The sequence below is a fragment of the Stegodyphus dumicola genome, chromosome 5, assembly GCF_044657685.1.
Source record: "Stegodyphus dumicola isolate Sdum_Otavi_A_Nest chromosome 5, ASM4465768v1".
NCBI lineage: Eukaryota > Metazoa > Arthropoda > Arachnida > Araneae > Eresidae > Stegodyphus > Stegodyphus dumicola.
In genome coordinates, this window is record NC_140772.1 from 157,867,979 (window position 1) to 157,886,421 (window position 18,443).

The 18,443-nt window shown below is 31.0% G+C and overlaps 1 protein-coding gene across 1 annotated transcript in view; it reads right to left on the reverse strand.

Moving 5' to 3' along the window:
* Nucleotides 1–18,443, reverse strand: part of LOC118184242 (dynein axonemal heavy chain 8-like) — a 442,084-nt gene that overhangs the window by 314,427 nt on the left and 109,214 nt on the right. Inside the window, exons 11-12 of the mRNA XM_085817842.1 lie at nucleotides 16,743–16,988; nucleotides 253–450 (exon numbers count right to left, since the gene is read on the reverse strand). Coding sequence (XP_085673968.1) covers nucleotides 253–450; nucleotides 16,743–16,988 — 444 coding nt within the window. The remainder of the gene's footprint in view (nucleotides 1–252; nucleotides 451–16,742; nucleotides 16,989–18,443) is intronic.

Genomic DNA, 18,443 nt, shown 5'->3' on the forward strand with positions numbered 1-18,443 from the left:
ATCTTGCATAGTGAAACTTACAGATATAGATGATTACTTAAGCATACCTTTCCAGAGTACAAAATAAATATATAAACTGGGATAATCTTCTCTTTACTTATTGCTACTACTTCTACTGTTACTATTCATCCACAAATCTTCCATGTCCTACTATTATTATTCCAAATCCTACTATTATTATTCTCACACAACTTTTCACCTTTTTAATTTTAACTATACTTATCATTTAAGGTTAAAAAATTAAACACTTACTTTAAGTTCAACAACCTGTTTTGTAAACTCTTTATAATCAGCATCAAAATCTGTTTTCCGATGATCTAATAAATCATACGCTTTTCCTTTTATTGAGTTAATTATACCATTAAATTTGGAAGAATAGACTTCAATACCTTCAATATAACAGCTACTCAGAACTGAGAGTTCATTGATTGTATCAAACATTTCAGAGATCTGAAAAAAAAAAAAAAAATTCATTAGCTACAAAACCTATTAAAATGAGGAATTATATCATATATAATAGAAATTATGTACACTGCTCACAAAAAAAAAAAAAAAAAAAAAAAAAAAAAAAAATGGGACAGTGCTATATCTCCCGTTCTACTGGGCCGATTGACAAAATTCAAACTGCGTTTTTCATGTCTCGAAAGCGCGACTTAGGATATATATTAGATTTATATATAGCACTATTCTAACATAGGTATTTTGACACAAAATCGGACTTTTTCTGAAATAACATACCAATTTTTTTACATATTTCGATTCTACGACTCAAATTATGCCAGAATACCAAGTTTTGTAAAAATCGTACGAATAGTTTTTAAAATGTTAGCTCTCAAAATTTTAGCTCCTCAATGTTAATTGGCAAATATTTATTAATATCTCTTTTTTTATTAAACTTTTTTTATTTTTTCTCTCACATTTCGAAATTTTGGTTCATTCCAAATAAAATTTACCCATTTTTTGCGTTTTATTTTTTAAATTTCTATTTTTAAATAATTTCTATAGATTTTTCAAAAAAAATTTTGAATTATAACCTATAAAATTTTTACCATCATCTTAAAGTAGGTGTATTTTTAAGCATATTTGCAAAAAATTAGACTTTTTTATTCAAAATTTTCTAAGATATACACGAATTTACATAATTTCGCGTTTTGAAATTTGGCACCTTTTTTTTGAGCGGTAATAACGCCAAATGTGGTCTATGGATATTTGTTACACTGAATTGCCATAGCTATTTTTAACCTCAAACTTCAAGTAAAATTTTACGAAGAATTAATTATATGACATTTTTTCCCTCAATGATGCGTAATAAATATTTATTAATACTATATGAAAGGCTATTTTTTAAATTATAGATGATATTATTCAAATTTTTAACTATTTTTTTTAAAATTTCTCTCGTATCTTTTCTTTTTTTAAAAAATTTAAGAGTAAGTTTTTGTAAGAGTAAATTTTTACCTTCGGCGTTTTATCGTCTGCTACTTTACTTCGTTTAAATCGAATTGTCTAAAACTGAGAATTTTCGTTTGATATTTATTTGAATTTTATGACATTAACTGCACAATTTATTTCTAAACAAACTGTTGCTTTTAAAGTGGCTGAAAGAGCGGCTGATACTATCATCCATATTTTTAAAGCACAATATATTTTTATAGAAACATAATACTTAGAATAATCATTTTTTATAAAAGTCAAATTATGATATAAACATACAACCCTCTAGAGACTGAATTAATGGAAGTTCAATGGTTATGTAGAAATGATCTGCAGCTACTTAATGGCTGGATAAGTCAGCAGATTCTGTAGACAAGTAAGAATAATTATATAAACGACACCAACATTCTGGATTCAATAAACAATGAGGATATGATGTTTACTAAATGAATTTAAGAAGTTTTAAAACATAAAAAATCAACTCATTTTTTTTTCCTAAAATGTATTTTTGTGCGTAGCGTATTTTCATTATATCCTTAAAATTCTAATTTAGAATGTAATTGTCAAGAACTGAATCCTAATCATCAGTAATATAATAAGTAATTATTACGGTTATTAATAAATCCTTCTTATAAAGTAATTGCAAATATTTCAAAAAACTTTCTGTCTGAATGCAAACATTTTTCTATGCAAATATTTTTAATTTTATATTAATCAAGATTGCACACCATATTACTTATTTCCACTTCAATTCTTACTGTCAGTTCTAGTAGAATTTACAAATCAATTATATTTAATTAAGGATTGGATTGGATTATTTAATTATGGCAAAGCACACGAGGGCTATCTGCCTAAAGGGAGGGATGCCTTCGTGGAGGACTTTCTAAGGGCAACTGGCTCGTATACACGTTACACATGGGGAAAACCACGAAACCGCCCATGCGGCCAGCCCGTTCGCGGGATTCGAACCTCGGACTGAACTACCAGTGTTCAGCGTCTTTACCGCTCGGCCGTTGGTGAGCTATTTAATTAAGGAATGACCATCTAAGTTAAGAAACAGCGTACCGTAACAACATTTCAATTATTGGCGCCGTATCTTTCATGTTACTCCCGATTGGCTAGCTACATGATTTTTAATGAGTATTCGGATTTTTCTAGTAACTTCACTTGGAAATCGCGCTTAAACTAGGTTAGTTGGTTATTTGAACATAGAAAGAACATGGGAGCTATTTGATTAAGATGCTTTCACAGAGAATCTTTGTAAAAAGAACCTAAAAAACTACGAAAACCAACCATGCAGCCTGGGTTAGACTGAGCAGCAAACAATTAGTATTTAACAATCTATTTTTTTTTTTTTTTTTTTTTTTTTTTTCAAATGCTAGGCAACTGATGAGGCTCCAATTAAATCTCCAATTAAATATTTTATTTGTAAATATTTAAAATATTGTTGTATTCTTAGACAAAAAAAGCAGAATTTTTGTTAACTCGTTAGTAAACTACCAAGCCGTAGTGCAAATGAATATTCAATTTCTTTGGCAATAATTGTATTCACTTAATATTCTTGGAATATGAGCTAAAGAAGGAACGTTCACGGAAGATTAAAGAAGTGTTTAAATCCAGTGATATTAGGTTTGTCTTACAAACTCAGGATCAAAACGATTCTGCAATTGCCCGAGTAGTTGACTTGTAAATAGATGTGAATTAAGCAGATGACTTTTAATCTTACGTTATTCAGCCAGAAAACGTATTCCAAATGTTTTGTATTGCATGACAATGCATCTTTTCATTATTCAATAACCAGTCGCAGAACCGCTTGTGTTCCGAAAATAAGTATGTGTACTCAATCGTCCTGCATGTTCTTCAAATTTGTCTTCTTGTGATTTTTTTTTTCTCAGAAACTAAAGTTGCCTCTCAAAGGAAAGTTTTTTGACATTGAAGAGACAAAATTAATATGACATCTACTTTTAGAGGCATGTCAAAAACAGATCTCTACAAACCTTCTCTTCCATTACATGTTGTGCAGTCAGACAAAAAGTTACATCAGCGTAAATTCTATAATCTATTTTTATTACACTCTGATTACTTTATTAACATACAGTGAATATACACTAAATCTTTTACTTTAGCTTAAGTAATGCGGAATTTTTGACGGAATAGTTGTCGGAACTAGGACTTAGAAGATAAGTCAAATTAAATATTTCGATAACCCAATAAATTCAAGTTCGAAATTTCAATATTTTATTTTCGGAGGGAGGGGAAATGTTTTCAGTTTTGGTCCATTATACAAAGTATATTTGCTTCGATTTTTTATTTTTCCATAAAAGCGAAAATAATTTGAAGCTATGCATTATATGGTATACATATAACGCATAGCTTCAAATTAAAATTTAATAATATACAGAGTGGTTATAATTAAAGTTCCACATTGAAACGGTCATAAAAGGAAAACTACTAGATCAAATGTTATCAAACTTGGAAATCGTGTAAAGGAGGTCATGGGAATTTATTTTCCGCGGAAAAAAGGAATTTCGAAACCTTACCACCAGGAGGGGGGGGGAAATGGCGCTGCATGCAATATTGTTAAACGAAATACGGGTCGGAATCTAACTTAACCTTTTGTTAAACGGGTTTAATATGTTGTATAGCCTTAAGAATCTTTGAAGTAGGCAAATTACCATTTAAAGACGTTAAATTCGATAAATGCCGAGTGCGCCATCCCTGTAAGTGAGAATTTCGTCCGTGAAAACCACGAATTAGCGATTAGAAAATGTGAGATCGCAAATCACTCTCACAAGTGCGTACAATCTGGAAATCGTTTTCTTACAGATCGCTAATTTGTAATTTTTTAAGCCTGAATTCGGCACTAAAACATGAAGATACTGATTCAAAGCGCTTTTAATCGATTTGGGCCAAAGAAATCTCTCATGTTATCTATCTAGTTCCATTGCATTCTCCTACTGCATTCGATTGCATAACAGTCATTTCACACCGTTTACTGTTGAATGACAGCTAGTTTTATAACAGAACCATTTTTTTCTGAAGAGCAGTCGACAGCTGGACCACTGCGATTGCAGCTCACTTAGAGTCAATATTAAAATGTTTCGTGATACATGAACTGCAGTAACGTGGCATTTTAGATACTACGATTTTTATGCAGGGCTGGGCACCACCTCAAGAGTGTCGCATAGTTACTTAGGCAACATTTCACGAATGAACGTCTTATAAGCCAACACTTCCCCTCTTCCCACCAGACCTCAACCTCTGTGACTTTTGTCTATGAGCAAAAGCACTGTTTATGGTGATAATCTAAAAAATTTGGCAGAAATGAAAAATGTGATACACTGATAACATTCCTCCTGATATGCTATGTGTAACGTGTATACGAGCCAGTTTCCCTTAAAAAGTCCTCCACGAAAGCATCCCTTCCTTAAGGCAGATAGCCCTCGAGTGCTTTGCCGTAATCTAATAAACCACCAAACCTGATATGCTAAGAGCTGCTGTTGAGAATGCAGTAACATGATTTAACTTGCTTTTGGAAAATGTTGGACGCTACATTGAACATGCTTTGTAACACGTTTCGGAAAATATTAAACACATTTTAAACAGATGTTTTCGTGTCTTATTTCATTTAACAATATTGTATACAGCGCCATTTTTCCCTTGATGGTGAGTTTTTGAACTCTTTTTTTTCCGCCGAAAATAAATTCCCATAACCTCCTTTACACGATTCCCAAGTTTGATAACATTTGGTCCGGTAGTTTTCCTTTTATAACCATTTCAAATTGAAACTTTAATTATAACCACCATGTAAATTAAACTTTAAAAGTTTGACAGTTTGGTTCAAGTCCCAGCTTTAAAAATATATATATAAATATAATCTTTTATATTAATCCTCTTAGAAAGAATGTTTTAAGAAGCTAATTTTTCTCTCGTGTTATAGACTGTATAAAAAAAAACATGATCTTTAGTATGATTTAGATTGTTTCAGCCGATATAAGAATCGAGTTACTCGGTGGTACAGAATAAACCCTACTGGACGGTTTTATTTCTTTGTCATTTAGCAAAAATCTTTTAATTAAAATATTTATCCTTTGGACTTCGCTTTAAACTTTATTTAGAGCTAAAATGACTAGAAAATGAAAAGCTGTCTTTAGCTGAAATGCAATTCATATAATTGATATTTTAAAAAATTGACAAGAATGCAAAATGTATGGAAGTCTAGCAGTCGAAAAATCTTAATTTTCTTGTGTGAGCACTGAAAATAACTGTAGAAGGAAAGAAGAAAATTAGGGAGAAAAGTAAGCAAAAATTTGCAGGGAAATTTGGCTATCAGACATACCAAGATGTTAAAAAAGTTGGACGCTTTCGAATATACTTTCAGGATACTTCAAAGAATTTAGGTGTTCAAAGAGAAAACACTTGGACGTGTACACCAGCAAATACCATCAATTGAGCTTGTGTTAACAGAAAAGACAAAACGATATCATTGCAGATTAAAGTGAAGAGCGACTGGTTTTAAACTATATGGTTGTGTAAATTACGTTATAGAACATCATATCGTATCATAAATGGTGAATCCCATGATTTTCTCAGTTGAATTATTTGAAGATTCAGGAGTTTATCCAGTGATGTATGTGGATGTCACCTAAAGATGTTTTTTTTCCCCTCCTGATGAAATAGCAGCCAAGCGGTAAAGTTGCTGAACACCGGTAGTTCGGTCCGAGGTTCGAATCCTGTGAACGGGCTGGCTGCATGGGCATTTTCGTGGTTTCCCCCATGTGTAACGTGTATGCGAGCCAGTTTCCCTTAGAAAGTCCTCCAGGAAGGCATCCTTCCCCTTAGGCAGATAGCCGTAGTGTGCTTTGTCATAATAAAATAAACCAAAACCTTTGGATGAAACCAGTCTTTCCTTTCATCTCATACCTTCAAAATGTTTAGCCTCTAAAGACTGAAAAAGGCTCTGACGAAATACTTCGTGAAGAACTTTCTAAGGGAAACCAGCTGTCATACGCGGTACACATGAGAAAATCCATGAAAACGCCCATGCAACCAGCCCGTTTACTGGTGTTCGAACCCCGGAGTGAACTACCAGTGTTCAGCAAGTTTTACCGCTATGCCGTTTGTGGGCCTTTATGAAATGGAAAGCTATAACTTTATTTAAAATGATTGTCAGAAATACCAAAATGTTTCGAAAAGTTGGATACTTTTCAATATACTTTCAGAATGCTTAAAGAAAAAGAGAAGAAAAATAAATTTTTTCGTAAAATTTAGTATTCGTATTTTTTTTTAATTTAAAACTTTTCAATCTTATGATATTTGATTCTTGCGATTTCAAAAATAAAATATTTGACTAAAATATGAATAACATTTTAAGAAACCAAATGTAGGATAAAATTGTGTAAAGCAATGGGCACAATGATAAAACTGTTTAAAGCAGTGTATGCAAGTCATCCTAAGTTAAAATATCGGTTATACATCTCTCTTATTTATATATATTTTTTCTGAACGGAACATTGAAAGGCGTGTAAAACTGTGCTTTACTGTATTTTCTCTTTTAATATAGTATGCAGTTTTCAAACGCATCGTAGTCTGGGTTACAAAGTATTCTTCCGAAAGAAACACAGTTCAAATAAATAAAATCAAATTCTGGAAAATTGATATTAATAAATATATTTAAAATGCTCAGTTCGAAGGAATAAATAGAAAATTTTAAAACAATTATCTGAAGAGACAATGCAACACAAACAATTAAAATAAAAGTATAAAAATTAAAAAATGACCTAAAATAATAACTATGACGAAAAATATATATAAAGAAAACTATTTGAAAAAAAAAATAAATAAATAAACGCTGCACCTTTATTTACGCTGTTCGAATAGGTAAATAAAAATTTTTAAAACAGTTATTCGGGGGGGGGGAAGAAAAAAAAACGTGCAACTTAAACAATTAAAATGAAATTCGAAAAAGAAAAAATTACTTAAAATAATAAGTTATATTAAAAATACAATATAAAGAATATTATTTGGAAAAAAGGAACGATGGTGACTTTTTTTCCTCTCACGGGAAAGGAAACTAGGTTGCCATATATTAAGAAGTTCGCCAAGTAAAGTATTCTTGGCGCAAACTGACAAAAAAGCGCCAACATAAATTTGTGAATTTCTCCGTAAATTTCGCTCCAAATTTTACAAAATTTCATATTTAGGCGTAATTTGAGTCGTAGAATCGAAATATGTAAAAAAATTGGTATGTTATTTCAGAAAAAGTCCGATTTTGTGTAAAAATACCTATGTTAGAATAGTGCTATATATAAATCTAATATATATACTAAGTCGCTCTTTCGAGACATGAAGAACGCAATTTGAATTTTGTCAATCGGCCCAGTAGATCGGGAGATATAGGACTGTCCTATTTTTTTTTTTGAGCAGTGTACATTGTATATATATGGAATCTCATATGAAGTTCAACATTTTATTTGCATATAACTAGGACAATTACTGCAAAATTCAATTTTTCTAATCAGATACACATACACTTTTAATATGTATGTAGTCACACAGTATGTAGAAATGTTTCAGCGATTCTCAAATTTGAGATGCAGCTCAGTAATTCCATTATTAAATTAGGTTATGAGATTTAAATCTGAAAAATGAGGTAAAAAGCATTTATTTCAAAATTTTTAGCTTAAAAATAAGTACAATATACATAAAATTCTTAACAATGTAAATATAATAAAGGAGATTAAGTATTTTGAGTTAAAATTAATAAATAGACTATTAACTGAATTTGAGATAAGGGGGGAAACCCTGAAATCTTATTAACTCAGATAGCCAGGAAGAAATTTAATGTTCAACTAAAGAAATTTTGGTACTTACAATACTAATTTGACATCTTAACAAAATTAGTGGGTGTTTATGAAATTATCAAATAAAACTTACACCTGAATTATTTTTTTACGTTACTCAAAAGATCTCTTTCTCACATTTTAATGTATGAATTATTTACCTTAATTTAGGAAAGTGGGTATAAAGATTGTTTTGTCCATTTATTTCCATTAGAGCATTCACTACTTATCATTGCAATTAATTCATTAAAATCTATATTCATATTCAATTTATTATTATTTAACAGACATGAATTAAATTTTACACTCAGTTTATTAAATTTATTTTATTGACTCATGTCATGATTGTCATTTAAAGGTAAAATACAAACTTTAATTCCATCTTTTATTTGAAATCACCACATTAAATCCAAGCTGCATTTATTATTAATATGTAATTAAAAGAAATAAATTCAACAGAAAGACACTTCCTGAATTGTCTTGGATTCATCATGCACACTGAACCTAAGGCATTTTCAAAACTGCCAATTCCCACAGCCATAATGAGTTGGCTACTTGGCAGTATGCTCCATAACAACTATGAGGCATCCTTCTGATTGGGAATGCACCAAGGCTTAATTGCTTTTCTTAGGATGTGACAAAGTGCATTTGGGGATACTAAGGTCTGCAGATTCACCAATTATGCTGAAACTGGGTTACTGTTACATTTTTAAATAAAAATTTATAAATGATTTATTCTGCTTTAATATTCCTTTTCTGTTTATTGTTTATCGTATTCCATTGTATAATTTCTAAAACTCAACTATTAGAAATAATGGAATTAGAGTCTTTGGCGAGCCCATATGCTTTCTACTTTGTCCAGTGTTCTCAGGTTAGAATAACAGTAGTTAGAAATCTTTTTGATCAACATATTTTACAACCTGCTGGTGGAAAAGTATGTTAGTATGTATATTGTATCTATCATATAAATTAATTTTTCTATAACTTGAACATTTTTACAATAATGGAGCGCTATATCATTATTTATTTGAATATATACAGAGATTTATCAATTATAATTTCTAGTTCATATAGTTTCCATCTGCATAGTATCTTTATTTAATGTAGATTCTGTTGTGCATCAGTCAAAGCATGTATTTTATTTGAATAGAAAACAGTTATCAGGTTCACGGGGAACAGAAATACAAGATCATTTTGTTGAAGAAAACATCACAAAATGAAAGCCCATCAATTGAATTTTTCAAGAAAATACATGACAGTTTAATCACGAGAAAACAATGCAATGGTATGGGAAATAACATGAATAAGAGTGGTGAAATTTAAATAAAACTTGCACTAAATGAATCTAGAAAAATTTATCACTTTTAATTAACAAGGAAGGAATAGGTGATGGATGTTATACAGCTTGTAATTATAATACTATTTTTGGAAGAAAACATTTAAGTAAGACTGTAAAGACAAAGAATGAAAAGAGATACAGAACTTCAGTATCAGTCGTATGTGACAAAAATAATAGTCCGTCTGATTTCCAGCTTCAGGAAGAGAAGAAAAATCGAAGAAACTTAATTCTTAATATACAGTAAACTCTCGCTACAACGATACCCGATACAACAATAACTCCCTCTACTACAATAATGTTTTGTGGTCCCGGTGATTTTGCATATAAACTAATGTTAATCTCCCCTCAATATTGCTATATTCTCTAGAACAATAAACCTCTGTAAAACGATTTTTTCAATCTAAATTTCAGTATTATTTTCTCCCTTTATAATAATATTTTGATTTTCAAATGCTTTTTTTTTCGTTTTCTTTTGTTATTTTTTCCGTCTATTAAGACTCATTGTGGATATTCAACTTATCCCTGAATAAATAGCTATTGTTCAGATTTCAAAACAGATGAAGACCACCCTTTTGGGAATTGGAGTGGGTGAGGGGGCTGAAGTGTAAATGTATGCCTAGTCTCATTTCCCAGAAAGCTTTGGAATTCTGATAAGGTTTAAGGACATCTAGACCTGTCTGGTCACCTTGTCACAGAACAAGTGCCCTTTGTTAGAGGAACAGGGGGAGATGGAGGCGGGGTGTTGTTAAGTGACGTACTGAAAGTGAGTTCAAAGGTTGTTTTATAGTCTAATGATTTTGAGTTCTATGCAAAACATTTGGTTTAAACTTTTCTTTCTTTTACGCGATATTGTTCCCTAAGATGGCAGGGCGAAAGCAACTATCTTTTCGAGATAAACTGAACGTTATCAATGATATTGATGAGGGAATGAAGCAGATTGATGCGGCTAAGAAACATGGATTATCGCAATCTACAGTTGCAATGTTCCTAAAGAAGAGAAAGCAAATCGAAGATGCTGTAACTTCAAATGAAATTAACCCAGAGCGAAAACGACTGAAAGTTGCGACAAATGAAAACATTGATGCAGCTGTTTTAAAATGGTTTCAAGAGATGAGAGCAACAAATGTCCCAATAAATAGACCTTTATTATGTGCAAAAGCACGGAAATTTGCAGCAATGCTAGGGAACGAAACTTTCAAAGCTAGCAATGGTTGGTTAATGCGTTTTCGAGATCGTCATGGAATAACTTTCCAAGAAGTTCACGGAGAGAAAAAGTCAGCCCCGATAAACGACGCAAATGAATGGCGGCAAAACAAGATGAAAGAAATCTTAGAAAAGTATGCTCCAGAAGACATTTATAATGCAGATGAAGCTGGGCTGTTTTTCCAACTCCTACCCGATCGAACATTGGCATTCAAGGGTGAAAAGTGTTATGGTGGGAAGAAATCAAAGCAGAGACTGACTGTTCTTCTGTGTACAAATAGCACAGGAATGCATAGAATACAACCTCTTGTCATTGGTAAATCATTGAAGCCAAGGTGCTTTAAGAATGTGAAAAGTCTTCCCGTGGAGTATAAAGCAAATAAGAAGGCTTGGATGACGTCTAAATTTTTTTCCGAATGGTTACAGAAGTTAGACAACAAAATGAAGAAGGGAAAGAAAAAAAATCGTTTTGTTGATAGATAACTGCGGTGCTCACACGTCATTTCCAAAGCTACAAAATATCGAAATCGCTTTTTTCTCTGCCAATTGCACTTCAATTTTACAGCCTCTCGATATGGGCATAATTAAGTGCTTCAAAGGATATTACAGAAAATGGTTGGTGGACTCCATACTTGTAAACTTTGAAAATAAAGTAGAAGACCCTTTCAAAGCTGTAAATGTCAAGGAAGCGTGTGACAATATTGCTGGAAGTTGGTAGGAAGTAACAGAAAAAACCATTCGGAATTGCTGGAAAAAGGCCGGTCTTTGTGTTATGGAAGATAAGAAATCTGATAATGATGAAAATTCCACAAACAATGATCTCTCAGATGATCAAGAATGTGTTTTGCACATCAAAAAATCCGTATCCCAACTTGAGGAAACAAGCGGTAAAAAGTTTGGAATTAGTATAGAAGACTATTTAACAGCAGATGATGATCTTATGGTTTTTGCAGGAGTTACTGATGAAGATATTCTCTCTGAAATTACTGATGAGATAGGAAACAATGATGAAGATGATGATGATATTGATGATGATGATAATACAGGTCCATCGCAGTCCTTATTGTCATCCCAGGAAGCTCTTCAATCTGTGAATTCTCTACGGACATTTTTTTCAAGCCTTCCGTCGACAAATAAAGAACATTTTCATGCACTAGACTCAATGCATACAGTATTGGCGAACTTAACAGTTAAAAAAATCAATAAACAAACAAAAATATTGGATTATTTTCAATAAAAAAGTGTTTTCAGGTATGTGAATATTTCTCTGCTTATTTTCTGAATTTATCTTATTTATTTATTTTTTTAGTATTTAAACCACTATTATTAGTATTTTACAAATTAATTTCTTCTAAATATAGACTTAAAAGTAGTATGTTATGCACCTTAAACTAATAATAATAAAAAAAACTCTTATTAAATGCTCAAAATATGTGGGCCCTGGATATAACAATATGCCTCTCTACAACAATATATTTATTTGGTCCCTAAAATATTGTTGTAATGAGGTTTCACTGTATAATCAGCTCGAGGGGTCTGGGAACATGGACACAGATTGTAAGCAATAACTTAAGAACTAATTTAGTTAAAGAATGTCTCACAGATATTTATGAGAAGAATTTCAAATTTCCCATAGACAAAGAAACAAGATGTTGTTTGTTTTAATGTTACTGCTATCTGCTTCCAGATGGTAAGAAGGTGAAGCTTTATTGGCTTGCATATTCACAAAAGAGACTCTCTACATTGCTATTATTGCAAACTGTTCAACACTAGGCTTGTCTTTCTTGTAAGATATGGCTATAAAGAATGGAAAGGACTCTCTAAGCTTTTCTCTAATCATGAATTGTCTCACACCACATAGACCTTATTTGAAAGAGGAAAGAATTTAAAAAATCAAAATTAATAGACAAAGTAACCCAAGATCAAACTGAGAATAAAGACAAAAAGTATACCTTTAGGAGGGGTTATTTACTTCGACACCAGATGTAAAATGAAAAAAAAAAAAAAAAAAAAAAAAAAAAAAAGGCAGTTTTTTTTATGGAAGTAGTAGGAATGAAAGCATATCAGGAGAAGAAAAGGAATTATGAATAAATATTATGACTGCTATTATGTCCTTGAAAGAAAGACTTCAATGGTTAAGTCATTGTTCTGATGTTTAGTGTTCAGTCATTGTTCAATAGTATTTATGACAATTGACCAAAAAACAAGAAAGATCTCAATATTTATTTAATTAAATTTATGTAAGTAGCTTGCAGTCATCCAAAATAAAACTCAGACAATAAAGGTTCCAGATCTTATTTTTGAATTGGAAGTTAGGTCCCACATATTACCACAAACTGCCAATAGCTGTCTAACAGTACTTTAGTACATGTGAAAGAAGAAATTGGAAAAGAATTTGCCATATGTATCAGTCACACTCAGAATTTGCACATGTTTATGTTTACAAATGGAATGCAAATGTTCCAAACTAATAAAATATCATTTACTGTCTTCAATAAAAGAAGAACGATTAAGGGATCATTCTATAATAACAGCAGACAAGCTGACTGCATGCCCATTGAACATCAATAAGTTAATTAAAATATTTACTGCTCTGCAAAGAAAAATGATTATTGAAAGAAGTGTTAAAATTTAAGCAGGTAATGTAGGAAAAGTTTTATCTAAAGGGTAGAAAAAAATAAGAAAAGGAAAAAAAATTGTATGATTTTATATGACAGAATTGAGAGTATTCAAAATGAATTTTAGAATAGAAATAGAAATGAAATAAGAAAAGGGGAAGAAAAATATATGATTTTATGTATATGACAGAATTGAGAGGACTCGAAATTAATTTTTCAAAAATAATTTTAAAATGCTTATGACTTTTAAATAAATGTTTATAAGATAACATTATAAAATCAAGAAAGGATTTGAAGTATGTTGTAAAATATAATACACTGGGGTAAGCTGATTTTTTCACACATTATGAAATTCTACATATTGAAATTACTAACAGCATTATATTATGAATTTAGTGAATATATGTTAGACTTTTCAGTTCTATTTTACCGAAAATATTTTATACTTATTAATATCATTTAAATGCTACATAGCAGATTTTTATAGGCTCAGATTTCTTACAAAAGAAACCCATTCATTCCAGGATACTCAAAAACTTGGAAGAAAAGGACAAAAACTGGAAGCAATGAACAGTGGGGCATCACTCTTAATCTTAGTGCATCCAGGGACATCACTGTTAATCTTAGTGCATCATATTTTATGTAAAATGTACATCATAACAAAGAAAATAATTATATAAAAAAAGAATAAATAGAAGGAGGCAGAAACTAAGATCAAACTTATATATTAGTTATATATTATTTTTAAAATAAAAATTCCATGCAGCCCATCTATTCAACTTCTGATAACCAAACACTGATAACACAGTAAGTGTTTTGTAACTTCATCCTCTCTGCAACTGGTCAGCTTATTTTACTTAAACAGTTTATCTGATATGAATTTTGATGAATCAGTGAAGAGTGTATTTCTAGACAAAAGAAATTTGTCTAGTCATGAAATACTTTCTAATGAATAAACATTTTACTGCATATGTATTTCCTGAGTCATATAGTCCAAGAAAGGAACACTAATTATAAAAACTTCAAAAATATATCCTGATCAGCTAAAACATTATAACTATCCTTATAGTATGAGATGTACTTGCTGAAATAACGTAAATGGCATATAAGAAGGTTGAAATGCCAATTAATGACTGTCAAGCACACATATGTATCATTTTGTTAAGTATGTGTACATGTAACAGGGAAGGCTGCTGACTTAAGCAATTTTGATAAAAGCCAGATTGCTAGAAATAAGCATCTCAACAACAGCAGGTGTTTGAAATCTGTTATTCTTAAAATAATATAAAAGTGGAATAAGGATAATGAAACCGACAGTAGATGCCAAGTATGCTTAACTGACAAATTCAAATAATAGAAACTGTTCTGCTTAGTAAGGGTAAATAGGCTGCTGCCAATAAAGCTATTGGCAGCAGCTGCCAACTGAATACTATACCAATGCAGGTACATCTGAGTGCACAATTCATTACACTCTGTTAGATATGGGGTTTCACAGCAGATAACCCCCTCTTATGTATTCCATTTACTCAGCTTTATTAATGCTAATGACTACAGTGGATAATACTATTACACAGGCAAGTCAAAAATTATCTACACTTTTGTCATAACTTTTCTTACATTGCACACTTTGTCTTCTGTCCTCGCATATTTTATTCTTATACTGTTGTGGAAATGCTGTGAAAGTTTGATCTTAGTTTCTCCATTTTCTTCCTTCTGTTGCAGATATACCATGGCTGCTCCATTAGAAGCTTGCACCAAAGAGGAACAACAAGCAATAATCCGATTCCTCTGGTTGGAGGGTGTCAAAGGGTCAGACATTCATCGCAATATCGGAAAAGTGTACTATCACGTAAAACTGTGTTTTGACAAAGCGTTGACAGACCCTAACACGAGTGAGCTTGTGTTCTGCAGTAAGCTTTCTTGGTACCCACCATGCGCAGACTTTATGAAAACCGAACTCGTCGTGGATGATTTGATGGGCAGAGCCATGATTGATGTTCAAAGCAGACAGTACCTCATCGATAGTGATTTGTCTATTCATGTCTGACCCTTTGACACCCTCCGACCAGAGGAATCAGATCAGTGCCTGTTGCTCCTCTTTGGTGCAAACTTCTAATGGAGCAGCCATGATATATCTGCAATAGAAGAAAAAAAAATGGAGGAATTAAGATCAAACTTTTACAACATCACCACAACAGTATAATAATAAAATAGGCGAGGACAGAAGACAAAGTGCGCAATGTAAGAAAAGTTATGACAAAAGTGTAGATAATTTTTTACTTGCCCTCATATATTTGGACCATGCAAGAATAAAAAGAGTTACCCGGGAAAATGAATCCCAAATTTCTTTTATGTTTAATCAATGACCATATCAAGATATGCCATCTTCCAAGTGTAAAATTAATTGACACAGGTTAGGCAGTGGAAGTATGTTTCAGGAGATGTTCCCATGATTGTCCCTGGGACTAGCATTTACTGTGGAATACAGCATGATATTTGTGGACTGTGTGAATAGTGACAAGTTAAACCCTTTGTAGCTTCTGTCTTCTTAACCAAAAATGTACTCTTCCCACAAAACAATGCATTAGACCAGGAGTGTAGCTAGGGGGGGGAGAGAGGACATTATCCCTGGATGTAGCATTCAGGGGGATCCAAGTTGATGCTGTGAAATTTTAGAATTAAATATATTCCATTCGTAGCAAACGTAGAAAGCAAAATCTTCAGTTGTCCCTGGACGCTGAAAATCCTATCTACATCCCTGCACTGGACAATTCACAAGGTTAGAATAGTCTGGTGCATTCGTGGTTTGAGGTGCATGCTGGTGAATTCCATTTGATTTTATAACCTCCATCCTACATCAGATATAATTGAATACATCTCAGATGTCATGGAGTGCTACCTCAGAGGTAACAAAACACCTTGTAATAATCTACAGAAATTACATGAGATCATCTTTTAAGTCTGGTACAATCTTCCTTAGAACTTCTACCAAGAAGTACAGAATTCATGTTATGACAAATTGCAGCTGTTTTGATCACTAAAGGTCAGCAACACTGTATTTAGATTGTAGTCATAATGTTTTGATTCATCCTTTACACTAAAACTTAGTTTAAATGAAATATTGAATTTTGCTCAAAATTTAACATATTTAGTTTAAGAATGTAGCTTTTAGAAAAAACATCAAAAGTGCCTATATTTCACTCTGGCATAGAATTTTGTGAATTTTTAATATATAAAATGCAACAGATAAATTTCACAAAAAAACATTTATTTAAGAATATATTTAAGAAAGAGATTCATTCTTACTGCTGTAAGTCTTTTACAAAATGAATGGAATGTTCCCAAAACAGGCACTTGAAAAAACTCAAATTTTCTTCTAAATTGAGATGAAGACTGACTTTTTGCTTCCTTTAGAGCTGATTTATATTCTTGGAATAATTTTATACACTTCTTCATTCTGATCTCAGCGTCTTGGCGTGGCATATTCCACAAAACTAACTTGCCTGAATCAGTGATATAATTTTTACAAATTATTACAATTTGATTGGTAACCTAAAACATATTAGGGAAAAAAAATAAAAAAGATTAAAAATCAACTTTGGGTAAACAAAACGTGCTATAGAAAGTAACCTTACCAGTAAGAATTATACACAACACAGTAAGCTTTTTCTTATCTTAAAAAACACAGAAAAAAGAATTTTTATAGAGCTTTTAAATATATAATTAGGCATAAAGGCAATCTTAAATTGCTGCAAATTTTATAATAAAACTCTATGGATTTAGGGAATGATCATACATTATTCCTTTTTCTCTAGAAGAAAAAAAATTCTCATTGGAAAAAGAACATGGTATTCTCCCTCCCCCCTTTCCTTTCTTATTGAAGTAAATATGTGTTGCAAGTTTCCTTTGCCAATGACCTTGTAAAATAAATGTACGGCTACTTCTTTAATAAATATTTTTTTCAAATAACTATATAAAAATATGATGAAATAATATAATGATTATTTTTAATAAGTATGTAAGAATGTGATAAAATAGTAACAATTTTTTATAATTTATATTTTTATAATTTTATAACATAAAGTTTATAAAAATGTGATAAAATAATAATATGATTTATGATAAATAAATCACAGCAACTTTTTTCCCTTTAACGTTTGGTACTGCTATTTTTAAGAGCTAATTTTAAATACAAAATTTTATATTTTAAATTCCAAAAGAATTAATCAGATTACTGATAAATGTTACATCAAAATCATTTTAGGAGTTAAACTGAAATCCTAATACAAAGATCAAAAGATACTTTTTTAAAATATGATTTTTATAGCATTTTAATTTTAAAATATTTTACTTACTTTTGGAAATTTATCAGTAAACGTTTCAAGATGTTTAGACTATAATCTGAAATTTTCAGATTACACTTTATATTTTTTTTATCTATTTTTTTGAAAAATTCAATTTTCCTCTTTGTAATTAAGCTATTAACAGTTGAATCTTCTAATTTTTTAAATACATAATAATAAATAATATTTTAAATCATATTATATAATTTCAATTCAGCTGCCCATAAAGAAATTATATATATGTTTGCCTTTTTATGTGCATATAATCATCTGCTCAAATTTATTAATTAATTACACTTATATTCAACTGTATGTATAAATTGTATTTCGTTAATTTTGTACATATTTAATATCTGTTTAATCTCAGCAGCATATCACTGTTTATAATCCCTTTACAGATGCATACTGTTTGTCATCATTATGAATAAGCTTTATTCTGAGACTAAATTAATCAAGCTGAATTCAGGTCCCAGTCCTAGTTTTGGATAAAAAAAATTCTAAGCAATCAGTTTTCTGCAGTAAATCAGAATACTAATTTTAGTAATTAGTTTGACACTAAATTTTTATGGTATATATTATTAATTATTTTCAATTAGATTTATATTTTGGTATTTTAATACTAAAATTTCAATTTTCATTAAAAATATTTATTTACCCCTAGAAT